The following is a 25991-nucleotide window of genomic DNA, read 5'->3' as shown; positions in this document are numbered from 1 at the left end:
CGTTGAGCGCGTAGTAGAATAACGCATAATTAAATTGGGTAGCAATCTGTTGATTGTAGAAGTAAAGTGTGGTGTTCAGGCGCAAGCGCGAGCAAATATGCGGCAAAGACAAAAACAAACTGAAATGACGTTCCTCCCCAAAGCTCCGTTGGAGCTCCCCGACTTCCACTCCCCACACCTGAGCACCCCCCCGATGAATTAACAACCATGTATTGCCAGAAGTGTCGCACGCCGTTAAAGCTAGATGGCTCAGTAGAGTCACTCAACCCAGCTGCCTTTGACTTGCTATCCAGTATGTTCCTACAGGGCGATCGGAACGATCCCGCTAATAAAGCTACGGTCTAGACTCTACAGGGAAGACGTTGTCAGATACCGGAGCTGCCTCCTCGTCAGCGCGATCGTCCTATCCCCCCGAACACCGCGACAAATATGAGCATTCCTCTAAACATGCTACTTCGCCGGTTTACAGACGGTCTATCCCCGCCCCGCGTGCAGGAGGCCAACACAACCCGCCCGCAATCCCACGAGCCGATAGCGGCAATATGTCATTTGTGATGCTCACTGAGTCTCAAGTCGCGCCACCACCAATCAGTGAGAGTAGTTCTGCTGCCCGACCCAAGCGAAACCCTACACAAGCCCAACTCCGGGGCCAGGAGGATGGGTCATTCGTGGATCAAGTGGAGAAAACGACACGACTATTTGAGGTAGTCTCGGCGCGCTCCGATATTGACCATCCTATTTGCGTGGAATGCACGGAGCTGCTTGTGGAAGGATTGCAAAAACGGTTAGCAGGGTCTACGAAGGAGCGAGATGCCTACATCTCATTTCTTAGAAACCTGAATGGGTCAATCCCGACCGAGGAGGAGCTGCAGGCAGCACAGAAATCGTTGGATGAGAGCCTCGAAGCGGAACGGGCCGCATTCGCAGAGCTGCAGGCCTTTGAGAAAGAAAAGGCTGCCCTAGATGCCGAGATTGCGAGCCTGGAATCTGACTCGCGACGCCTGGATGCGGACGAGGAGAGCTTTTGGCGGTCTCGCAATGCGTTTGCGTTGACGCTCACTGAGTTCCAAAACGAACGGGATGCACTTAATATGCGTTATGATCATGACTCCCAGCAGCTTGAAAGACTGCAACGGACAAATGTCTACAATGACGCGTTCTGCATTGGTCATGATGGATATTTCGGTACTATCAATGGACTACGGCTAGGCAGGCTGGCCAACCCTTCTGTTGACTGGCCTGAAATTAATGCTGCATGGGGGCAAACAACGCTACTTCTTGCCACCATGGCTGAGAAACTCGGATTCCAATTCCAGGGGTATCGTCTCAAACCGATGGGATCTAACTCGCGGATTGAGAGAATTGAATATCCCACGCAGCCATCCGGTCAGCCGGTCGCAGGAGCTGCACCTAAAGTGACCCAACTAGACCTGTTCTCGTCTGGGGATCTCCCGCTCAACTTTCCTTGGACCCACCGTCGCTTTGACTCGGGTATGATAGCGTTCCTTGAGTGTCTGCGCCAGCTGGGCAAGTTTGTTGAAAAGACCCCGGCGCCTGTTATATCTACCCGTCGCGGCCAGACCGGCGCCACAGCACCGGGGTTGAAATTGCCCTATGAGATCAAGCGGGACCGTATTGGCGATGCCAGCATCAAGTTGGGCTTCAACCAGACTGATGAGACATGGACTCGAGCCTGCAAGTACACGCTCACTTGCTGCAAGTTTCTCCTTGCGCATGCCAGCAATCTCGCTAGCACGGGGTCTAGCAATTCAGCTGCTGTCGCGGCTGCAGCCGTATCAGCCGCCGACCAAGCCCGACAAGCAACGGCCAGCTCGAAGAATAAACCCTGAAACACATCCCAGGCAATTTTATTTTAATTCTAAAACAGCAAAAGGTGAGGCTGCAGCACAGGATTCAAATGCCAGTCATGTGGGCTGAAAATCGCGCAGGTGGATGAAATTAAAGACCTGCACAGCGCATCACTTTCGTACTTTGTCGATAAGCTCCAAGCACACGATTGCACATCGATGTACATTATAGGGGGAGGGGATGGCAATGACGTGCCATCACTCTGGGTGTTTCAACCAAGACCAAACCCCCGAGTTTTATTGGCCTGTCACAACACTACTGGAATGACGAGGCGGCCCAACCAATCCCCTGACATATGTCGGCTGAGTGCAGCACTGGCGCGTGGGCCGGGAACAGACCTCTCCACTTCTCAATCACTCCCTTCATCGCCTATGATCACGGGAGAGGGAAACTGCCCCCGATATGCATTTGTACTGAAATTCAGTCTACGCGCTACATCCTAGTACCTGCATGCGATCCGAGCCGGTGAACGATGGTCCGTGGACCTATGAGCGTGTCGACGGCAGATATCTCCGTATACAGGCGGCTCGAGTGGAGGGGCTCCACGCGGGATGGCCGTTGTGTTCCCAGTGTCCACTTCTAAGGAAAGCGCGGTTAATGGATTTTGCTTGATTTATGTTTTATATTGTTTTATATTAGAGAGATAACAAAGTACACCCCGCACTTTGACTATTATCCACGGCCATTCGAGGGTTAGTTACGGAGTACGGAGTACCTGGAGTTTGGATAGTTAATATGGGTGAAGTATTATTATTTACGCTGTTTTTTCTTTTTCTTTTTTTCTTTTTTCTTTTTTGCTTTTTCAAGTATCTAAGAACTTATTATTCCACCCCCTTCCCTATTAAATATGATTGTACTCCAGTACTTTGCCACATCCATTCGGATACAATCAAAGCTCAAAGCAAAGATACCTCCCATCCCTCTCGGGGACTAGCATTCTCTCTCCCCGAAAGACAAAACAAAAAAACCCTGTAGATCAGTGCAGCGCCCATCTTCAACCTATTATTCCCAGCTGACACTAGTTCCTGAGTTTTGCGCTGGGAGTTCTAGCCCTTGGGATATGGGCCACGCGTGCAGGTGATAACGGGGCATGTGCACCGTTGTATATGAGCGTAGGATTGAGTGGAGTCAACGAGTTTGAAAATAAAAAAGACGAATCCACCTAGGTTGATGGTATGACTATAAGTACGGAGTATACGAAGTACATGAACTCCATTTGTACTACCTATTATAGTGTCCCCGAGGGTATATATAAATCCCATACCACCTAAAGTACTCCGTACTCCGTAAGCATGAAGATACTGTACTTCGGGTCGGTAGGAAGTCCCCCGTCCAGAAAAAAAAAATAGAAAACCCAACAGAAAAAAAAAAAGGTAAAGGTAGCACGGACCTTGCATCGTACGTTTTTAATGAGTCTCGGCCGGAGAAGGATGGATTATAACACCTTATACGGAGTACTTAGCACTAAAGGGAAATTGGTCTGACAGGGTAACCTTGACTCGAGCCCAAAGCGCATGGATTCCAGATTTCAGATTTCCCCCTTGATCGTGGATTGTGGATCGTGGATTTGTAACGGGTTTAACGGCTTTACTCCTTGCTGAGTGACAGTTGAGATCTGGCACGTTCGGTATGGCAGGTGTCATATATACATATCGATCTACATCAGCAGAACATATTCACGAGTCATGATATATACCCAGACCTATATCCCATGAATATTACGTGGCTGATTGATCCACGGAACTGGGATTCTTGGAGGATTTTAGGGATTTTAGCCTCGGAAGACAAAGACCTGTCAAGGAAGATTCGGCCCGCTCCCGGTGTTTTTGTTCTGATCTGCAGCTTAGATTTGGGATTTTGGTACTTTTTTAGTATTATTATAGTAGTGTATAATAGAAATATAGCTGATTCTAGCAATATAGGAGTATATTGTACGATCTACTATCTACTAACACTCCGTATAATATAAGAAAAAAAGAAAAGGCAACGGAAAATGCATCCAATTTGCGGCCAGTGCACTGCATGTAATAGTTCGCTTAGGCTGTAAAGGTCAAAAGTACCATCTCCACTTGATTCCGTAGAAATAATTTAATAAATATAATTTATAATATATAATTATATTATATTATATACAATATATCAAAATATATCAAAATATATCCCAAAAAAAAGCAAATATCAACAAATGTCAACATAAAAATTATAACCCTAAAGCACAAAGAAGCCCATATTAAGGCTCCCACCACAAAAAGACCAAAACAACGGGCATATTCTCCCTAGACACGTCGATCGTGACAAGTATGGCCACTTATAGCCACTGATGGACCTAACTGGACCTAACTGGACCTAACTGATCCTAGCTAGCTGATCATGGCCAATGGATCCCAGTCGAAGCTGATTTGTCCGGGGAAGCAGGGGGTCGTGCGTCCGCGTGCACGTCGCCGCAAAGAGAAGAGAGAGAATTCCTTGGCCCCCTCATCTCTTGCCTCTTTGCTATTTTATTTTGGGCTTTTTTTAGGGATTCGAAGGGGATTTTTAGGGATTTATTATTTTATTTTCTAGAACATATTATGATTTGCATTCCTTAAAGACGAATTTATTATGGACCGCCGAACCTCTGTTTTGCATACTAAATAATCCCCATATGATATGAGATTCATTCTCGATCTCTCTTATATCTCTTATATATTTTCTTAATCATGGAGAATAATTACTCGACTCCCATCTCCCCTCAATCGCCTAATGTCTTTCGACCCCGCCGATCGGATGACTGGCACGAATACCGTGAAATCATCGAACAACTCTACCGCAACGACCAGTTGAAACTACGCGATGTGAAGCGCATCATGGAAAGAGATTATAAGTTCTTTGCATCGTACTACTATCCTTTTCATTTCCATCTTCATCGAGATCTTCCGATTTGAATACGCCTCTTGCGTATTCATCCCATATAGATCTCCCCCCTCCTTGTTCCGCAGTATCACCTAACTTCAGTCCATTAGAGAAAAACAATACAAAGATCGTCTGGCAGCATGGCATGTTCGAAAGAACATCAAAGCCAAAGAAGTCCATCTCATGCTTCGCAAGCAACAGAAGCGTGCCGCCCAAGGCAAACAGACAGCCTTCCGAGTAAACGGTCAGAACGTCGATCCAAAACGTATCGCCCGCTTCGTGCGTCGCTATGGAACATCATGGGATACCAACCGAGGCAAGGAACCAGAGACTGAGACACAAAGTCCAGAACCTCGTGAGTTGACATTCAACATCCCGAATTGATCTAGTTAAAATCCTGCCATGGATAGCTTGGCTATATCAAACCCTAAACGGAAAAAAAAACACACAACTAACATCCCAACAGAAACACCATCCGACATGACCTGCTACACACCAGAACCAACAGACGAACACAGCGTCACAACGCCCATCTCACCACTCCCCGACATGCAATCGCCATCCCGAGAGATGCCATCCTACCCACTCGGCTCATACGGTAAATCTACGGCCGTTCCGGTGAGTGTGAGTGTACCGAATGATATTGATGGAAGATATCTCGCTCTAGACCCAAACCACCTCGAAAACCTGCCCGACCTGGAACTGGAAGAATCCCCCGCCATGTCGATGTCTATGCACTCAAACCAGCCTCGCCATATCCCGTCTTACCACCATTCAATAGGCAGCCATCTCTCGCACGGTGCACACGGTGCGCATGGGTCTCACAGCTCTCACCCCTCGCACCCCTCGCACGCTGTACACAGCTCTCATGGCTCGCATGCTGTGCACGGTGCTCACGGTGCTCACGTTTCGCACCCTGCGCATGGTCACCCTGGACCCGCACCGAGGGATCTAGAGGATGCACCAAGTGAAGCTGATACCCATCCGCCAGACTGGAATACGGTTGAATCGTTCCAGACTAGGTTGCAGGATTTGGACTTTACGCTTACGCAGTCGATGTCGAAGTGGGCTAGGGATCAGGATCCTAACCATGAGCCTCCTCACCACGAGGGATTGGGGATGTGATTTTGATGGTTTTGATTTTGAGACTCTTTTTTTTCCATTTCTTTTGACATTTTTTTTCATTTTGATTTATTACGTTTCTTGCTTCATTTGCTTTCGATCTATGTCTTGATTTCCCCCTTTCCCATCAGCGTGTGAGCCCGTTTTCTTTCTCTCTTTGGTCATTTTCTCTATGTATATGGTTTCCGTGCTCTGTTTCCCATCATCTCCCTTCCAAACATAGCCCAGGGGAGGAAGACTCATAGCAAGGGCGTTCTTATTATGGCTTCTCCGCGTTTTAGATTGGTGATCTATGCATTATGGCATCTGAGTTTCTGTATATCTTTTGTGCTGTCAACTTGAGTATGGGTAGCACGAGAAGGGGGACACGTCTCAGCTCCACAACATATCCATCCGTTCGACCGATATTATCCTCCCCTCTCGAACCAACACCCCGGCTCCAGTTCCAGTCTCAGCTATGTCTCACCCGACACGACATTTCCTCGAAGGGACAACCCTGGGAAACTACGGTGCTGCAACCCCCGTCTCGAATCTCTGCCCAACACTTCAACCACACAACCCCAGCTCCGTCGCTTATTACCCCGAACAACCCCGGCAAATTCACCGTTCGCCCCACGATCATACTACACGCAATCCCAGACAAACTCAACTGTGTCCCAGCCCTACGACCCCGCCGAGATTCCCCATGCACAACGTATTTCAGACGGGACATGATCAACCCCAGCCACGTTTAAACAGAGTATCTCGAACAGCCAGTTCTTCGTGGGAACTTATCGTAAAACACTACATTATACATGATAGCTATATATGCAGCCCTAGCACATCCAAATCACCACAACGGGATATACAAGTATGCAGCGATTTGTGACACAGTCCGGACAGAAGGAGTCGTGGAAGGCGTAGCACAAAAAGCATCGAAATGAATTGATCAACATCTGTTATCTACAATGCATCTCAAGAAAGCAAAAACCAAATCCATTCAAGCGTTTAAGCAGATCATACGTCGTGCTCGGCAGCTACGACGAAAGTACCATGATAACGGTACCAGCCAGCACAAGGTCAATATCATTCACTGATGATTCCAAATCCTAGGGTGGGTTAGTATGCGCAAATGCATGGAGTACCACACACACACAGCAGCGAAAAGGGCACAAACTTCGACCCCTTACTCCAGTGCATGTACATTATACATTATACATTCACCATGTCGTAGATTCTCCATAACTAGTATACACCACCAAGCACCTCCATGTAAAACCCCCAGTTCTCTCCAAAAAGCCAAAACGGCTCTCGATGCAAATTCCAAAGTTGCCCAGACATCCAAGCCAAGCCACCCCCCCGAATCCACCTCAGCCCTAACCCCAATGCAAAAACCCAATCCAAATGAAAATCCAACCGGGAGTGACTAGTCTCAGTTGGACCTCGAGCTCTAGTTCGAGGGCCCCACGCCTGTATCCGGCTCCCTGCAGCTTTTTTTTCCTCCCGCAGACTGGAACACTACACTACGCTACGCTACGCTATCCTCGAACGGGCATGCAAGCAGGGAGCAGGGGTTTTGTAAGCGAGATGACGTGGGCGGGTATGTGCACCTGCATGGAAGGGATGGGGGATGGATTTGGATTGGATTTGGGGGGAAGATTTACATTTAGATTTAGATTTGGGGATTTGGATATGACTTTGGGAGTTGCATATGGTTTAGGGCTATATACTACACTGCAGTACTAGGTATGTATGTATGTATGTATGTACTCCGGATTCCTGCATGATTATACGAAACGGATACGATGTTGGATAAGGGGGGATCTCCGGATCTAGTACGGAGTACAGCTGGGGATAGGTGATAAAACGCCACATATACGAAGCGCATTAATAGGAAGCAAACAAACAAACAGCAAACTCGATTTGATATTCGATGTATCGAGTGTCAGAGTCAAGCGGTGGAGACGGATACGGATATGTGCCGGGAGCGGACGGGACGGGTATGGGATGGCCCACTGTGGGCCACACGAGGGATATTCCACGAGGGGGAGTAATGAATATGAGGAGTGAATGGGAGAGGATGGAGTACGGAGGACGGAGCGTTGAGGATTGGTTAGGGGGGATTGTAGTACTTTTGTGATTACTGAAAGAGGAAGGAGGAAGGGGGGGGGCTTTTGTTTCAAACTAGACCTAGTGGGAGAATTCCAAGATTGCGGTGTGTATGTGTGCATTGCACTAAGTACTAAATACAGAAGTCAAATGGAAATCAGGAAACCGTCGCTAAAATGAATCCAGTCCGATGAGTCGACAAAAGAGGAAGGAGATGACGAAATGGAAAAAGAGGGGGAGAAGAGGTAGGAAACGGAGAGACTACCCAGGCGATACTGGGTAGGGAGGGGATGACCACTGGCATCATGGCTAGGCTGCTGCCTGCACAGTGGATCACAGTTCATAAGGAGGATCAGTAAGATCCAAAGGCACGCTCGGGGGATATATAAGAATGAGCACATAGGCTCAGAGGGATGAGAGGTTTTGGCCGGTTAACGTCGCTATCAGAAAATCATACCCTGTCCCAACCTGTCTAGCATTCCAAAGACGAAGGCAAAGGCAAAGACAAATAGATGGACAAAGCCTAGGCTAAGCACCGGGCAGAGTCTATATGGCATGGCTCATGGCTCATGAGTAGAAGGTGCTCTTCTGGAAGCTCTCGGGTGAGATATCACCAATCTTGCTGTTAATCTCGGGCTTGGCCAGAGATGACAGGCTCTTTGTGCGGGATTCGGCCACAGGGTCGCCCTTCATTGTAGTGGTGCGTGAAGCAGGCTCGGTGCCTGCTGTGATAGCCTGCTGATTGGGCCGGCGCTGGATAGTCTCCAGGTACGGGCCGGGGAGATAACCGACGCGGCCATCGCGGGCACGGCAGCGCCACCACTCAGAGGCGTTGCCCATAGGATCAGACTTGCTGAGGACGGCGACGATGTCGCCCTTCTTCACGGCCAGATCAATGCCATTGCTCTCCTGGGTCTCGGGGGTGTAGTCGTAGAGGAGACGGCAGAAGTCCAGCTTGGCCGGGTCGAGCGATGCAGAGCCTGGCTCGCCGTTAGGGCCGACGAGTTGGCGGCGCTTCGCTTCTTCCTCCTGAGATCGGGCCATGGTCTTGATGAGCTTGCCCATCAGGTAGGGGAGACCGAAGAGGGCAATCAGGAACATGAAGAAAGGTTTCTTGGATGGCTTGGCGGGAGCCGGGGAGCCATCAGGAAGTGTAGCGCGGCCGCCCATGAAGGCCGCAAAGGCAGCGGGGGTCAAGGAAGTCGCATCCGCTGGCGGAGGACGTCCTGTGATTTTAGCGATCAATGTGCGGAACCACCGAATGAGGGTGAAAATGCCCAGAGCAGAGCCGAGGGTGGTGCGCAGGTTTCCAAATTGCTCTGCGACCGAGACCATTGCTATAAAAACGAGTCAGCGAGTGTCCATGATATATTTCTTTTCACGAGGAAAACCAACCAAAGAATGAACTGTGCGTAGCCATGTACGTGCTCTCAAGCATCTGAGCAAAGCCACCAAACGCACCGACGATACTCTCAATCATGTGGAAAGTGGCCTGGGTGCTCTGTCCAAACGAGTTCGTCAGGCTGTTCGGATCATTGGGATCTTGTCCCGGCATGCCGCCGTACATCCCTCCCATGCCTCCCATACCGCCCATGCCACCATACATGCCGCCTCCGTAGCCTCCGTAACCGCCGCCGCCGTACATGGACCCCATGCCGCCCATGGAGCCGAAGCGAGAGTAGGGTGATCCCATGGCACCCATACCGCCCATGCCGCCGTAGGTAGATCCGTACGCGCCTGTTCCAAGGCGCGACGCTCCATATGGCGAGTAGTTGGAGGCGGTGTTGTTGACTACGGAGTTGAGAGCGCTGGGACGGGAGGGAAGGTCGGGGGCGGTGGACGTTGAGACTGCGGGGTTGGTTGTGGTAGTCATCGCGGTCGAGGCAGCAGGGCTACCGGCGATAGGTACTGTTGATAATGCGTTTCCTGGGGAGAAGAAGAGGAGATGTTAGTCGGGGTGGGCATTGTGGATTGCGGATTGCGGTGACTCTTGTGGCGCTAAGATATCGGCAATCGAGAGAAAGACACTTACCAGCTGCACCTGCTCTCTCCCACGGCTTTGGTGGCGAAGGCGTCGCCATGGAGTTGAATATTAGCGGAGTCGCATCTACATACAATATACGTTGTATTCGGATAGATTCGTCGCGAGACTGGAAAGGTTAGAGGAAGAGAGAAGGGAGAAGAAAAGGACGCATGTGGCCGGGAGTGGAGATGCCGAGGTCGGGGTTTGCCGAAGAAATACGGGGTATCTCTGCTGAGTACACAGACCGGTATAAATGCAGATAGGATTATATTTATGAAGATTGTGAAGATCTATTATCCCATAATCTAATTATCACATTCATCTTGTTGTGTTCAGTCTGTTCGCCCTGTCCTGTTCCCTCTCTTCCACCTGTTCGGCGAAATCTCTTCGGTGGCAAATGCATGTACCTGGGGGGCGACCGAGGCAATCTGAGATTAAGATGGGCATAAAGTAGATCGAAGGATTAGTGGAGTCATATGTTATACATACGTAGATCCTAGTGGCCATATTCACATTCATTCTACATCTTAGCCCAATGTGCAACTCGACCACATTTCCCTTATACAATGGCCAACAGCCAAGACTCACACCTACATGAACACATTCCTACAGCAATCCAACCTAGACAAGAATGAAGGAGTATAGATTCACCAAAGTACTCCGAAAACCCGAACACAATCCAGACAAAGTCTATTAACGCCATAGCACAGAGCCATATGTACAGATGCCAATGCAAAGATGAAATACAGGGAACTCATAACTCGTCATGATTAGCATAGGCAGCGGGTTGAGTATGTGCACGAGGCTGGGGCATCTTCAGCTTCCACATGCGCGGAGGCACCGGCAATCCAAGCCAGTAATTGTACAATCGAATAAGTTCTGACGAGCCGATTTGGAAACTGCGAGAGTCAGTATCAGTCTATCCGAAAGCAAATCCAAGTTCAAACTTACATTGTGTAGGGGAGGTCCATCCAAGACCGCCAGATATACCCAACCATACCCCAGACCATATTCCACTCGCTCTTCAAATCTTCCCAGAAGCCGTCGTCTGGGCTAGGCGGTTGGCGCTCCCAGGGGTACCGCTCTGGTGCCACGCCTCGGCCGTAGACATAATCGTCGTCGGGCCCTTCGCCTTCGAAATAGAAGTTATTATTTCCGTCGCTGAACACTCGTCTGTTATTGCCCAGGGCGTTGGCGTGGTGGGAGGAGGGCACAGCGCCGTGGACGGGGAACATGTGAGTAGTGCCGGTCAGCAGGGCTCGCTGCATACTGCGCGAAGCAGCGATACTGTGCGAGATGCGACCGAGGGTGTTGATGAGGGCGACCAGCTCGGTACGGCGAAGGGGCGGGTTCTCGCCGTTCTTGGTTTCGTCGTATTCGAACAGCACTTTGAGCGCGGTTCCGTATCCATTTACCTGGAGTTTGCCCCAGAGGCGGCACTTGTCGCAGCCCACGCAATCCATGAGACGACTGACGTTGCGGAAGCGGTTGCGGAAGTCCTCTTTCAGGCCGAGGGCGTTGGGGTCTTGGAACATGATCCTTTCGTCGAAGATTTGAGGGAGTTCAGACAAGGTGCTTGTCAGCTTGTTGATGCGCTTTTTGGTTTCGCGGTCTTGCACTGGGTCGCTGGCGCAGAATGTGTACCCGTCCAGGTGCTTGCGGAGTTTTGCCACGGCGCGCGATACTAGCGCGTAGTTGAAGTACATGTTTGAGATGCGCTCCGGGTGGTCGAGGAGTCGTTCCTGGAAGCATTGCACGTTGGGGTGCCACTGGCCTGTGGTTTGGTTCAGGTAATCCCAGCACAGATGTGTCGAGATGGAAGCGTGCATACCGCTCAGGAGGCGGTGGAACACCCGCTTCTCTAAGCACTCGTTATCCAGCGGCAGGCCTTCTACTCGCTGCGACTCCTTGTGGAGCACGTTGCGGAAGTCGGAGGCTGCTTGGAGGCCACCCATAGGGACGTTCGCCGACTGCTCGTCCAGCTCCTCGGCGACAGGCTTCAAGAAGCAGTTTTCGCTGTAGATAGCGTTCCACACTTGGTTTGCGCCTGCTCCGGTGTATCCGGTAAACCGCTCCGGGTTATCCACCAAGCTCACATAGTCTCCCTTCCCGGCGGAACCCTCGTCCTCGGGGATACAGTAGTCTCGATCTTCACACTCGTCGTCATATTCCACCACACAACTCTCGCCGACATCTTCACCCAGCTCTCCCTGGAGCGGGCGTTCTTTCGGACGCTCGGCTTGAATATTGCGGGATGGATGGTTCGCCTTGGGGCCCTCTAGTTTGCTGAGTTCTTCCGCCCGCCATGTCAGCGGGATATCTTCCTCCGAGTCAATGGTGTTCACGGCACAGGCGATGTTTCCACACATGCTATTAGCATCGTTCCAGAAGGGGCACTCTCTATTAAACAGGTTGAGGCGGTAGTAGGAGAAGAAATCGGTTTCTTGTGTGAGGGAGGTGAGTGTCGTGTAAATCAGGTCATTCATGCCGTTGATCTCGCCATATGAGACACAGGCATCCGATACCATGGCGGAAGGTTCGAGCTGGAGTAAATTGAACTGTCAGTCATCTGTATTGAGTATCCTAGGTCCTCAACAAAACTTACTGCACACTTGGTTGGGTCTAGTTCAGGATTATGAACGGCGGCATGGCTCAAGCCAGCAAGTGCGAACACTGCTGCATAGAGCAGCCTCGCTGCAGACCGCATCTTGACCTCCGACTTGTAGTATATGTAGATGAGGCGCGTAGAGTCGTCTGGATATTGTATATGCAAAGTGGCGCAAAGCCCAAAGATTCAACGGAAGGGTCTGTTCGGTGGTGGTAGGTTCTGGATTTGCGCAACAATGGTTTAAAAAGAAAAAGAGATGCTCTCAACAATATAAGAGAAAAAAAAACAACAGAAACAAGAATGTCAGGGTCTGCAAAGTGGACAAGCTGGCCTGGAAATGCGCGGAGAATCGGCCGATCGCCAAGAAATGATAATGGCCTGATTGATAATGTCCTCTGATTGGCTCATTGGGGTTCAACCTTACAAATTTGGAAAGTGGCAAGATGGAACTTCATGGACGTGGTGCCACAGGATAGTACCATATATAGTACAGAATATGGTACATTATATAGCACAGAATATACCTATATAATTAAGTACTCCAGCTGATCTACTGCCATTATATTGCCCAACATGCCACTTTACGAACATATATTAAACAACTATTTACTTCTAACTAGCCAAGTAGGCTCCCAAGCTTATTGAGAGATGAATAAACTGCCTGAATAAGAATATACAAGCCATTCAGATCCCTGTTGGATCCACATATCTAACCATAACCGAAACGGCATTCAATGATTCTTTGTCGTTGTACTAAAGAAGCTTTCAGCTATGAAGACATTGTCTCATTTATCATTGGTGCGTAAATACTAGACAGATATATGAATAGATGTACAGTAAAGGCAACAACAAAGCAATATTTGCTCAATAACCCGAATGACTTGGACTCCTTGTCTCATCGGTCTGGCGGTCTGACGGTCTGACGGTCTACCCTGAATATATATCTCGTAATTAAAGCTACAAATATAGCCAGAGTTTTTTTTTGGCTGAAAGAGATACAATCAAGCAATAAGTAGTCGATTATTTAGTTAAACTACTATTAATTCCACTAAACCTCGAAGGTTCTAGTCTTGAAAATACGCCTGCATGAGCTAAAAGTTATGTATTCGCGAAGGGCCCAAAGGACGAATGCCTGATTTTACAGGGAGCAATACATAAAACAAAAGGGAGTATAAAAGTCTATGAATCCAAAGTCAGCGTAGGTCCTAATCACAAAGTCACCCAGTATTCTCAAACTCATCGATAGTCAATACCAAATCATGCATAGTTATAATCTGTGATCCAAAATGGGAAGCTCAAGCGGGGGTAGTTGCCCGTCATTCCTCCGATGCCAATGATCTCAACGGTGAGCGCCAGGGTCCTGACGAGATTGATTTCTATTCAAGGTCTCCCCAATATTGGCATTCAAAACCGACACATGATCACTAGTGCTAGGGGCTGGGACATTAGAGGGGGGCTGCATACCACTCGGAGCTGGCACAGACCTACTCGGTGCACCGGGCAGAGCACGTCCACCGGGGAGATTGAGTGGAGTGAAAAGCGACTGAACACCCGGAAGGGTTGGCGGCGGTGCATGGCCATTCTGCATGATATTAGGGAGGGGAAGTGCCATCTGGGGCATCGGAGGTGTTAGTCTAGCATTGCCACGACGTCTCGGGCGAACACCGCGTTCAGGGTATGGTGCAGCGCGATGGCGTGTTCGCCGTGCCACGCCGTAAATAGTATCAGTTGGAGCGGGCATAGTGATATTAACACGTGGGTGGGTGCGGGATGGCCCAGCAATCTTTGTTGCCTTGGTGTGTGGTCCAGCACCGCCGGGTGTATAGTATGGCGGGCCGTCAATGTGCACGATATTGGCTGGCTGTTGGACGGGATTGTTTGTAGGGAGCTGGTGGGGGAAAACTCGCATCTCGGTTAATTGCCAACTCGCTAGTAACTGTTCCAGCTGGTCGGCTACGCGGGTGTGGTCTCGCTGGTGGAGAAGGTCTGCAATGGTGTAGCCCAGTTGGGCTTGGGTATACCAGCAAGAGTACCCAAACTCGGTACCGAAGTAATTCTGATGGCGCTGAGCGCGGGCAGTGAAGTACTGGGGTGGAGCATCACGGACGATGGAGCTGGGTGGATAACTCAAACCCATCGTCTCTCCGGCTCGTCGAAGGGTCGACAGCTGGAGATTGAGCTGGCCCATCCGGCCAATTATCTCGTCTTGGTTTGCTGGGTAGTTGTTCCTAAGACCATGGATGATCTGCTGCATGAGGGTCCAGAAATTGGCATGCTCCTCGCGGAACTCATCAGATGGTCTACGTCCTGACATGGCCGCGGGTTGATGGATAGATTAGTGGGACAGTGGTAGATACCGATGGGGGTTAGCCTCTTGAGTTCGAGTTTGTGAAAGTGATTGTCTTTTGTTAAAGTCAAACAGGATGCGAACAGTCTGATGAGGGTCAATGGGCAATATTGTAGAAGAATGAGTAGAATGTGGTTTGGTGAGTCGGATATGTTCGATGACATCGAGGTTTATATGCTTTCGGGGTCGGCCTCCTAAGTCGAGTAAAGAAAGAACTTTTCTTATACACAAAGAATATATAAACGGAAACAGGTTAAAAGAAGTAGAATGCCATTGATCTTGTTGTTCTGTTGCTTGTCTTTGTTACTCGGACTAAGAATCGGAGATACAAGGAGGCCGACAAAGTGACCAGGGTACACAAAGACTCCAGTTATAGATGGTGCTGACCATGTGAAATCCCAGCATGGCAGTTGCTTTGTTTTCTATTTAGTAGAGTTGCTCATGGGCTTGATATAGAATAGCAGTTTGAGCCGATGCCCGGGGAGGGTTAACATGATCGCATAAAAGTCAAGCCCTCGATATATGTGAAGAGTCCAAGTCAAACGATACAAACTACGGGCTAGGAGCCCGTGTGATACTGACTCTGAATCCTTCACCTCTTTCTTTTGGAACGCCAAAGCCATACTCCCTATGTGTGACGATGTTGTCCGCCGTCACCTTATATAGATCCATATCAAATCTTCGTACCAGAGTGGAGATGACCAGGTTCAACTCCGCCAAGGCCAAACTAGATTCCGTGTAAGCCTTGAGAATTGAGGAGAGGAGGTCGAGTATGTCTTACTGGTTGCCCAGACATTGCCTAGAACCCTTACTGAAGGTGACAATCATATGCTCCAAGCGCTGGCCGGCTGCTTCAGCCCGGATCCAGCGTTCAGGGTCAAAGGCATGCGGATTAGGGAACAAATCCTTATTTGTATGAATAAAATGAGTGGAAGTACTCAGTAGAGACTATTGAGGTACATGGAGGCGTTAGCGTTGTCGATCTCGGAGGATATAGGAGAACTCACGTTTGGTGGAATTGTCCATTGCTTGTATGTCAGGGTTTCATCGGGTGCACGTCGGGGAAGACGAGTTATGACGCCGGAGAGCCGAAGTCCTTCATTTATCACTCCTCTCTGAAAGGAAGTTCATTCGTTAGTTTCGTCTTTGAATATTGCACATTGCATTGCTTACCATGTAGGGCAATTTTTCAAGTTCGGCCCATGTGCTGGATGGGGAGCTCTCAAGCTCCTCGCGGAGCTTAAAAAATAACTCCTTCTCATTGAGCAAGTGGAACATGATGATCTTCAATGTTCCGGTTGTAGTCTCCGTGCCTCCACCAATCAAGGAAAAGCCCTCGTCCTGCAACCGATCCAGTGATCTTTCTTGCGCAGGCAAGGAAGGATCACAGAGAGCACCGAACATTGTTACTTGACCGTCCACTTTACCATCATTTTGGAGTGCGACGTCTGCTTGAGCACGAACCAGTTTCTGTAGTCGCAAAATGTTGGCTGCATGGGGCCAAAGCTTTCCAAGCACCTCATCAGGGATATACTTCGAAAGATCCAAAAGGAAAGGGAAAAACTTCAACACGTGAACTACAGATGCAAGACTCAAGATGGAGTCTGCGACTTCATTGTTGAAATTCACATCGTCCAAGTAGTCAAGGCTCACACCATGGGCGTACTCCGAGATGATGTCCGCGGTCAGAGCCGAAGATGCAGCATCCAGCTTTACAATTGTGTTTTGATCACAGGCTGCGTTGAGCCGTTTAACGAGCTTTTCCACCTTGCGGTGGATCATGTCTTCTAGTCCTGCAATTGACTTTTTGGAGAAATAGCTGCTCAGGATAGATCGGCGCGAACTGTGCAGGCTGTGATCAACAGTCGCGAACATGGACATCGGTTGACCTGCTAGCCGTACAAGTCTTGGATCTTTGTCACGCCTCCTGGTAGGGCCTGCGTAGATCTCCGTATAAAATTCGGGATCTGCCACATGGAGCTCATGAGGAGTAATGCGCACAATGGGACCTTGAAAATGGTTAGTATTGAGATATTATCCAGTGTCTCGAATATTAGTTACCATATTTCTCATGCATTTTCTCTATCTCCCACAAATATCGGCCACCCAGGACCACATTGTAATAAAATTCATAAAGACTTGTTAGGGCAGCTAATTTCGGCCCCGGGAACTTGCTGAGGGGATGGAATTGTAGCCGGTAGACCACCACCCCAACAACGAAGGTAAAGAAACCAAACCACAATAGTAGCATGGTGATGTGTTGTTTGAAGCTGAAAATTCAGTGGCCGAAGTTTGAGAGACAACTTACCAACCGCAAGGGGTCATGGCTATGTATAAATCCCAATTGAGAAATGTTTACCAATCGCTCTATGTGGGATTGGGTACCGAGTACTCCGTACGGAGCAACAAAGCTAGAAAAGCCAACCTTATGATTGCTACGTGGCATCCTTGAAATTGCCGCTAGTAGCTCAGACACGGAATTGCAATTTCCAAGGTTTACTCGGATCTGAGGTCAATGTGCTCCGGCGCTACTTTCTGCAAGGATCCAAACGAATTTGAACGGCTTGCCCGACCGCTATGTGGATATATGTGGAGGCAAGGATATGCCCGGGGGGGCCCGGGGGATTCCATAAAAAGGCATTAATATATTTCTGGAACAGCCTGGAACATTGCAAATTGCCGAGTAGGAAGCTTTAATTCAACTTTGGATGATGTTTGTGTCGGGTTCCTGCCTACCAGGTGAGCGTTCACGGGTGTTTGCATAGCATCGAAGTGACCACGTAAACTAATGGAATACAGCGCACAAAGTATATTGGATTGACAGGAGGCCAATATTGAGATATAAAGTATATGACCGGGATGTGTGTATTTCTACACTAACCTGTCGAGATGCATATACGCTAACGCAGGTTGTGCGTATGTACGGAGTACGGAGTATCGGATAATGGCATTCCTGAAATTCTATTTCCATTTTGGTCTTCATCTCTTGCCGCTTTTTGGCCCCTCGGTAAATCTGAGCATGCACCACGTGACGTTGATTATGTTGCTGACGTAACCTTCCACAGGCCACAGTTTCAAAGGTTGGTTATACCGAGGTCCAGTCACACCTGATTCCTTGGTAAACCTGTATAAATTGGAAGAATCAGCTTCTGGCATATCAAGTATACTTTTACCGCTACTGATGCTTCAAGTGGGAATACATGTGGAATATCTCAATCCAGTACGTGAACAGAAGCTGAATTAGAGTTTAATGTGAGAGGTTTAGTATATAAAATATATAGATCATTGAGTTTGTAATATTGGGACCTGTGATTTACTACATCTGGATTTAGGAGCCTCAACTCTACGTTACAGCACAAACTGAGGGTGAAGGCATTAGTAGCCTTGACTGATGGCTTCTGTATCATTTCAGGACCGAGGAAGACCGGATACATGAATGACCAGACTGTCCCAGTCTCTATTCGCATCAGCCATAAGGTACAGCCCTGTTTTCTGATTGGTCTATCCTAATCCCTCTGTCAATCGATCATGAAGTCAACGGGATTTCGGCGACAAGGCGCACTCGGCGACAGGGGCTGGGAAAGCTCCGGAGAGCGAACGACGGCAGGAAAAACCGTGTAGGTCGAAAAAATGGACGTTGGCACGCGGTCTGACGCGGCCACCCGGGGATATCTTCAGGTCAGGCTCAGAGATCGTTCCTGGGGTTTGGCATGGCCGTCGTGAAGCCTTGCGATCATCGTGAAAGAACGAAGTGTCATGTTAGCTCCTCGTCAACTCTTGTTGTCTATCAACCCTGCCGCAGCAGGGGTATTCTGGGAGCCTTTATCTACATGTTGATGCGTCTTGCCGGTTTGTTCTTGGCTCTGTGCCATAGGACGACTGGCAAGCAGCGCTCAATTGACGATGCGCAAACATGCCGTCCCCTAGAAATACCAACATAACTTTGCGATGTAGCTATTGGATCAAGTGGATGAGCGGGCCAGTCATTCATGCAGTAGTACCATAAACGGTCCATCAGTCACAGAATCGATTGGTAGAAAGGTCTCGTCTGGATGCTATCATGCCGGAGCATTGCCCTGAGCTTGAGACTTCTCCGAACGAGTCGACCTCAGCTTACAGGTTGAACAACGCGTAATCGGTCTGACGAGAGGTATAAAGCCGTGTACCTCGCACGCCGTCTTCGTGGAAAAAAATCCAATCTGATCATTTCATATCCACCAAGTGCTCAGCTTTCCGTTCGTTATCCACTACGTATTTGTTTCTCTCTTCTACTGGTTCAAGTCAATATGACCTCTTTTACAGAAAAAGCACACGAAATCTTGGGTAAGAGAAATTCTACAAGCATAATTGGTTTCGCTAACTTGATATTGCGAAGCTTCAATCCCTACTGGGCCGTGTGAATAGCCGGAAGTGGTCGTATACGAGTCTATCGTTTCTTCCAAGTTAGGCCAATCCCACAGTAATCGGAGATGATCTTGCTCTATTGGGCTCCGCTTCCAATCCCATCGTGATCCATGTTGACGAGGGTTGGTGCTGCGATAAGATAGACTAGCTTAGTTCCGATGCCGACACTGAGATCATGGCTACACTGGAATTCTGGGCGTTGACTGGTGGAAACTTCGTCGTCCTTGTATATAAAGGTGAAGCTGTTGATTCGTCCTCTGTCTGTGCGCCAACTAGATCGCCAGTCTGTGAGGATCCAGAAGACCTTCGATCGTTCGAGCAATGAACCCCGAACTGTTTTCACCTAGATGTCAAAGCACCGAAAGTGACCGAGAATTCGTTTGACGCGTCGGAGAATTGTTCTGGTCTTAAGGCTACAAGGATTGAGGAGGTTGCAAATAGTGACTTAGGTACGCTTAGCCAACGACTATTTGTGGCTATCATACTAACGATAGCGGCACTCATGAATGGAATTAATTGCTTAGACAAAACAGCCTCGGCTTAGGATCCTTCCATATCTACTACCATCGGCTATGAACTAGCCACAATATACGATCATATGAACCACTATCGGAACGCCAATTGTCTACACACTAAAGCTTTTTATGATGAGATGCAGTCCCCTCCTGAGTTAGACACTCTGCCAAATACGTCCACCAATCCGGTTGTTAACATTTGATTTTTCAGAAATCACGATGCAAAGTAACTCAGACGGGACCAAACAGCAACAAGAAGCAAGCGCAACAGGCCGTGTGGCCATGCAATTGCATGTTCCAGAGTTCCAAAAGGGGGCTATACGGCTAGAAGGATTTATATTCAATAGAGTGACTATTCGAAAGGCCTTGTTTACGCTAGGTTCAACCTCCAATCTAGAGAATTACAACCAAGATGATACCCTCTTCGCACGACGTTAGCATCGTCCCCTTGAAAGGAGTAGACCCAAAATGCTTCATCGCCTTTTCTCCTAAGATGCTCCAGGATGATCACAGTACTGATGTGCCTACATCTGGAAAGTGGCCAGACGGCATTATGATTACTGAATCGGCTGTTACAGAATGGCAAAAGAGGACCAATCGGCTACACGACTTCGTTGGCCAAGTTTCTATCGAAATCTACACAACGTGGCGCCCTTCAAACTCAGAGTACGCAAGTCGAGAAGATTTGTCTGGAAGGGTTGTTCTGAGAACTCATTCGGATGGGGCGGACCCAAAATGGTTCCTTATTTTCTCTCCTGGGCAGTCTTCAACCGATTGCAAGCTTCTTACTAGGGAAATAACTTTTGACGCCAGAGCTCCTTGCCAGCGGGATACCTAGATCGGTCCGTCTGTTACACAACCATGGCTGGCATCGCTGACCAGGGCGCAATACTTCTTTAAAGTTCCCTTCTGGTATCTGAGCGGGGGTGCTTTCCACTCCTTCCTCCTCTTCTCGAGCTCTTCAGTCGGGACATCCAGATCAACCACTTTTTCCTCAGCATCAATCACGATCCTATCACCGTCTCGTGCCAGCGCGATCGGGCCGCCCTCCTGGGCTTCAGGCACGATATGTCCGATCAAGAATCCGTGACTACCACCAGAGAATCTCCCATCCGTGAGAAGCGCAACGTCCTGGCCAAGACCGGCACCCATGATGGCCGCACTGGGCTTAAGCATCTCAGGCATTCCCGGACCACCCTTGGGACCTTCATACCGGATAATGACAACTGTCTTCTCGCCCTTCTTGATCTCGCCCCGCTCAAGGGACTCAATAAATGCATCTTCGTAGTCGTAGCACTTGGATGTGCCCTCGAATCGAAGACCCTCCTTGCCAGTAATCTTACCCACGGAACCGCCCGGGGCCAAGGACCCGCGAAGAATCTGGAGATGACCAGATGGTTTGATAGGTTTGCTGAGGGGTTGAATAATGTCCTGGTCGGCAGGGAAGTCGGGCCATGAGGCTACATTCTCCTTCATGGTTTTGCCAGTGACAGTAATTCCTGAGCCGTCAATCAGGCCCTCCTTCAGAAGGTATTTGAGGAGTGCTGGCGTGCCACCGATGTTGTACAGGTCGTTCATAAGATATTTTCCAGATGGCTTCAAGTCAGCCAGGAACGGTGTCTTGTCAGACACGGCTTGGAAGTCATCGATAGTCAACTTGATACCGACGGAGTCCGCAATAGCAATCAGATGCAGAACAGCGTTGGTGCTGCCACCCAGCACGTTGACCACAATCATTGCATTCTCAAATGCTTGACGTGTCATGATATCCCTGGGCTTGATTTCTTCCCTGAGCATTTGCTTAACCACCTCACCGATGTTTTCGCATTCGACCAGCTTCTTGGGATCGTCTGCTGGACAACTGCTGCTACCAGGAACGGTCATACCCATAGTCTCAATGGCCGTCGCTAGCGTGTTGGCAGTGTACATGCCACCACAGGCGCCTTTGCCGGGGCATGCATTGCGAATGATATCGAACCGCTCCGTCTCGTCGATCTGGCCGGTGATGAACTGTCCATACGACTGGAACGCGCTGACCAGGTCCAGCTTTTGGCCCTTTGCACTGCATCCAGGCTTGATGCTGCCGCCATAGACCATGATACTAGGCCGATTCGTGCGCCCCATTGCCATCAACACACCCGGCATATTCTTATCGCAGCCCGGTAGCGACACATTCGCATCATACCACTGGGCATTCATCACCGTCTCAATGCCATCGGCGATAAGCTCCCGACTCTGCAAGCTGTATCTCATTCCCGCTGTGCCCATACTGATACCGTCTGACACTCCAACCGAGTTGAATCGCATAGGGACTAGGCCCGCCCGGAGGACGGAATCACGCACGATCCTGGACAGGTCGTTCAAGTGCATGTTACATGGATTACCCTCGAACCACACCGAGGAGATACCGACCTGCGGCTTCGACATGTCCTCCTCTGTGAGGCCGGTGGCATAGAGCATGGCTTGTGAGGCACCCTGTGATTTGGGTTGTGTGATTTTCGAGGAGATTCGGTTGAGAGTCTCGCCGGATTTATAACGGCGCCCGATAAGTGGAAGGCGACTGACGATGATTGTTAGTATTTATCAATTTTTGAGGAAGGAACGAGATGCATTGCGATGGAAGATTCTGACGTACGTATTCTCAAACCGAGCTCGTCGGCTCAATCCCAGAGCTCTCGATCGGATACTCGACGTCGCCATGATGCTTGTGGATGCGTGTACGGGGAATGAAACAAATTAAGTGGGAAGAAAAATGAAAAGGAATAAAATCCAGTGTGTTCAAGACACGAACACTGTAAGTAGGATGATTGCTGTCAAGTAGCTGTGATATATTTAGAAGACGGTGCATATTATGATATCCGGAGATGTGACCCAACTCCGGTGTCTCCATTCATTCGGACCGTCTCGGACCGTCCCGACGTGATCTCGGCCTCCAAATTGCGGCTGGCCAATGACAGGTGGAGTAATGCAAACAAGGCAGCCAGTTTACGCCTCGGGCCAGACGCGTTAATTCGTGGGCTGCCCTACGGTAAGCACAATTGGGAGAAACAGCCTTGTTGTAGATAGCTTAAAGAAAGGGAGAAATCGTGGACTGTCCTACGATGACCTTAATCGGGAGACGCAGCTTTGCCTGTGGTAGCGCAAAGCACTGAAGCCTCACAAAGGCGAAGGATTGGGAGGGAAAGATACTTAGTGGTGATCTTCTTCGAGTGCCAGATGTCTACTTTTAGTTTTAAGCCACCTAACAGATGATCCAGGGCAAACTGAACAAGGCATTTGAGAGCAGGCTTATTCACGAATCAGTTATTTCCGGAAAATATTCCAGTTAGCTTCTGTCTATCTCTGCCTGTGTCTGTTTAAAATCGAGGTATCATCATACACATGAGGATCGGATGAAGTGTGCAGCATGAATCTAAGTACTGAAGTTGATCGGTACCTAGGAACATTGTGCCGCCACTCAGGACGCACGTCAGACCGACAGTACCGGGTGGGTCAGGCGGCTCGCTGTCCAAAGTTACGGGTGGGAAGGAGGCCGTTTCTGGCGGCAGAGGTTGTCATTTTCAGCGTCGTTTTCACAGGTCCCTGCAAAAATTCAATATGGCACACACCTTGGAATGCACTCCACGAAATTCATACATCTGCTTATAGTCATCAACGGGAATTTATATGACAAGGTATTGGTTAGAACAAAGACGCAAGCGATTGGTACAGAGAGATAGAGTTGAGTATTTCTGGCTCGCTCTCATCCGGCATCAATTCCAGCTCCTCCCATATCTCTTGTCCATGCACCACATCTGGCTGCTGAATTCCATACCGTGGATCGATAGTCCCACGGCCATCTGCCGACCATGTGGCTGAATCTGCTGTTGGTAAGATACCGCGTACATCTTGCTCCGGTTTGCCCGCCCGGGAGACCAGCTCCTTGACTTCCTCGGCCGAGATGAGATGCATGGCTTCCATCAAAATATCAACACTCTGTCGGGATAATGGACTACCTGCACCTGCCACTTCTAGGGATTTAATCAGACGGGCCAGCCCTTGTTTGCATTCAGGCAGTCGCGGGGAGGACAGTTCAGACAAGGCCAGCATCGCCAGCACCACACCCGCCGTGAAGCACTGGAAACACAGTTGAACGGCAGAGGTGGTATTTCCAAGGATGAATAAGATATTTTGCCATTGACAGATACTAGACATGCGTAATGCAGAAGTGAATAATTGGTCACGGATCGTGGTATCCGACCCATCTTGCGTTTCGATCGGACCGTCATGTAGTCGGACACTGAGGTACTTCTTACTGAGAAGGAACGGGCGAAACAATATTAGGTGTTTATAATCATACGTCACCTGTAGCGTTAACGCCTGCAGGGAAAAAACACGCAGAGCAGCGTCGTTAACCATGGTCTGATCTTTGCAAAAGCTGTCAAGCTTGAGTTCTCGCGGAACGGTCTTCTCCCAATCGAGGAGGCGAGCATAGGTTCGTTTGATATGAGGCAGACGTATACTATGCGCCGTTGGGTCGGCAATCGAGTACAGCTGTGCTTTGTAGCGGTTGTACGAGAAAATAGTCACAGGCTTGAACGTGCCATCTTGTCGAACCTCGTAGGACCCGATCCCTGGGCAGGTAGCTAGTGTATCATCTAGGTCTTCCGGCTCGGAAACGTTGAACTGCACCGTTGGGAGGATCGATGGCTTCCCGTACGCTTGTGCGACATAACTGGAACAGAATGTTAAGACTTCTTCGTATGTATATGTGAATGGAAGCGAAACTCACACATCGACCATGTAGATGGACCACCAAACTCGTCGGCGCACCTGTACCTCAATGGGATCAAGGGGTCCCCACGTGGTCTCGTCATGAATGCCCATTACCTGCGCCGCTCGCGATCCTAGTCCGGACATGGTGAAGGAGAGCTGCGTCTTGGATTCTAGAAGGTATGCAATGGACATTAGAACAGCACAGGAGACTGATTCTAGTGTCCCTTCTTGTAGGATCCAGAATATGTGATTTTCCACAGCCTCGATCCACATTGCCCTGGACTGCTGAGGATTGAACTGTGGATCCAGCGAACATAGAGTTTTGTGATTGGAAAAACGGGCACCAAGAATTAAAACTACCACCAGCAACAACAAGAAAGACTTTTCAGAGGAGAAAATAGCCCCTGTCTGGAGGATGGTAACTAGGCGCGCCCGAAAGCTCGGCTCATGGAACAAGGAAAGGTACCAGTGATTCGCTTGGAGATATGCATCCAATAAGGCCATAGTGACTGGTGCCGATGGGAGCTGCATACCGATTAGTTCTACAATTGGTATTCTCGCTCCCTGAGCTTGGGGCTGCTTGTTTGCTGGGGTTCCGTCAGGAATGGCATCCGAGTCTCGTAGGGTGGTCAGATGGTTGCGAAAGAGCTGCTGGGGTTAGAGCCGTAGAAGAAAGGGTTGAAAGGCAAGGAATCATACCTCCTGGACATGATGAAAGGTAGAGTGTGCTCGTTCTCGCTGGCTAGTGACAAGATCCGTAGCATGGCTGCTACCGGGCACAATATGTGCCTGTAGATTGGGGCTGGGGCTGTGTAAAGGGGCCGTTTCTGCAAGCCGTGGACGATGCTCATGGCGTTTCCTGCTTTGTGACCGCTGAGGTCCGATAGTTTGTCTATTCTGTTTAGATATATAATATTATGCTATGGTCCCATTGCCCCTACCTTCGTCGCTTGTTTATAACATCCGTACATTCCGCCTCGGAGCGAATGCACAACTGGCATGGTCGTGTATCATCACACTAGAACTAGTAAGTAATGCCCACAATATAAGACAAGACAGAAAAACCTTGAGCTTTTGCCGTCGACACCTGGCACAGGCAGATTGGACCCTGGAGGGCGCCATAATAGCGAAATATAAGAGGAGAATATCGGGAGGATCCCAGATCCGGTGGAAGTCGGATGTTTACGTCATAGTGGAGACTGCCGAGGATCTACATATGCTTCTCATCGCTCATATCTACTCATGTCCATCTGTTATTGAGTTCAATATCTACTGATGGGTGTCTGAGATGTGGATAGGATAGATTATCATCTAGTTGGGGTCAGCCCCTCCAGGGTTATTATCTACATAATATACAAGGCCAACCCC

General features: G+C 49.2%; 8 protein-coding genes across 8 annotated transcripts; 2 read left to right on the top strand and 6 right to left on the bottom strand.

The window, feature by feature from the left end:
• Positions 1–207: 207 nt before the first annotated feature.
• PEX2_038580 (beclin 1) lies at positions 208–1850 on the top strand (the record flags this gene model as incomplete). The annotated part of the gene is made up of 2 exons (XM_016741133.1): positions 208–292; positions 346–1850. The coding sequence occupies 2 exons, from the start codon at positions 208–210 to the stop codon at positions 1848–1850; spliced, it is 1590 nt and encodes a 529-aa protein (XP_016596838.1).
• Positions 1851–4568: 2718 nt separating this feature from the next.
• Positions 4569–5886, top strand: PEX2_038570 (uncharacterized protein; the record flags this gene model as incomplete). Its single annotated transcript, XM_016741132.1, has 3 exons — positions 4569–4744; positions 4872–5116; positions 5228–5886. 3 exons carry the CDS (start codon positions 4569–4571, stop codon positions 5884–5886), a joined length of 1080 nt encoding a protein of 359 aa, XP_016596837.1.
• A 2652-nt stretch (positions 5887–8538) lies between these two features.
• Positions 8539–10052, bottom strand: pex13 (peroxin PEX13; the record flags this gene model as incomplete). The annotated part of the gene is made up of 3 exons (XM_016741131.1): positions 8539–9308; positions 9367–9897; positions 10004–10052. The coding sequence occupies 3 exons, from the start codon at positions 10050–10052 to the stop codon at positions 8539–8541; spliced, it is 1350 nt and encodes a 449-aa protein (XP_016596836.1).
• Positions 10053–10748: 696 nt separating this feature from the next.
• On the bottom strand, positions 10749–12701 carry PEX2_038550 (ER oxidoreductin; the record flags this gene model as incomplete). The annotated part of the gene is made up of 3 exons (XM_016741130.1): positions 10749–10893; positions 10946–12537; positions 12600–12701. 3 exons carry the CDS (start codon positions 12699–12701, stop codon positions 10749–10751), a joined length of 1839 nt encoding a protein of 612 aa, XP_016596835.1.
• A 1240-nt stretch (positions 12702–13941) lies between these two features.
• PEX2_038540 (uncharacterized protein) lies at positions 13942–14916 on the bottom strand (the record flags this gene model as incomplete). Its single annotated transcript, XM_016741129.1, has 1 exon — positions 13942–14916. One exon carries the CDS (start codon positions 14914–14916, stop codon positions 13942–13944), a length of 975 nt encoding a protein of 324 aa, XP_016596834.1.
• A 585-nt stretch (positions 14917–15501) lies between these two features.
• Positions 15502–17200, bottom strand: PEX2_038530 (cytochrome P450; the record flags this gene model as incomplete). Its single annotated transcript, XM_016741128.1, has 5 exons — positions 15502–15676; positions 15731–15897; positions 15957–16064; positions 16123–16958; positions 17011–17200. 5 exons carry the CDS (start codon positions 17198–17200, stop codon positions 15502–15504), a joined length of 1476 nt encoding a protein of 491 aa, XP_016596833.1.
• Positions 17201–20702: 3502 nt separating this feature from the next.
• PEX2_038520 (dihydroxy-acid dehydratase) lies at positions 20703–22568 on the bottom strand (the record flags this gene model as incomplete). Its single annotated transcript, XM_016741127.1, has 2 exons — positions 20703–22428; positions 22504–22568. 2 exons carry the CDS (start codon positions 22566–22568, stop codon positions 20703–20705), a joined length of 1791 nt encoding a protein of 596 aa, XP_016596832.1.
• Positions 22569–23549: 981 nt separating this feature from the next.
• Positions 23550–24896, bottom strand: PEX2_038510 (fungal specific transcription factor domain-containing protein; the record flags this gene model as incomplete). Its single annotated transcript, XM_016741126.1, has 2 exons — positions 23550–24582; positions 24640–24896. 2 exons carry the CDS (start codon positions 24894–24896, stop codon positions 23550–23552), a joined length of 1290 nt encoding a protein of 429 aa, XP_016596831.1.
• Positions 24897–25991: the final 1095 nt, after the last annotated feature.

The sequence above is a fragment of the Penicillium expansum genome (assembly GCF_000769745.1).
Source record: "Penicillium expansum strain MD-8 chromosome Unknown contig126, whole genome shotgun sequence".
Lineage (NCBI taxonomy): Eukaryota > Fungi > Ascomycota > Eurotiomycetes > Eurotiales > Aspergillaceae > Penicillium > Penicillium expansum.
This window is presented reverse-complemented; position numbering and strand designations above follow the sequence as displayed.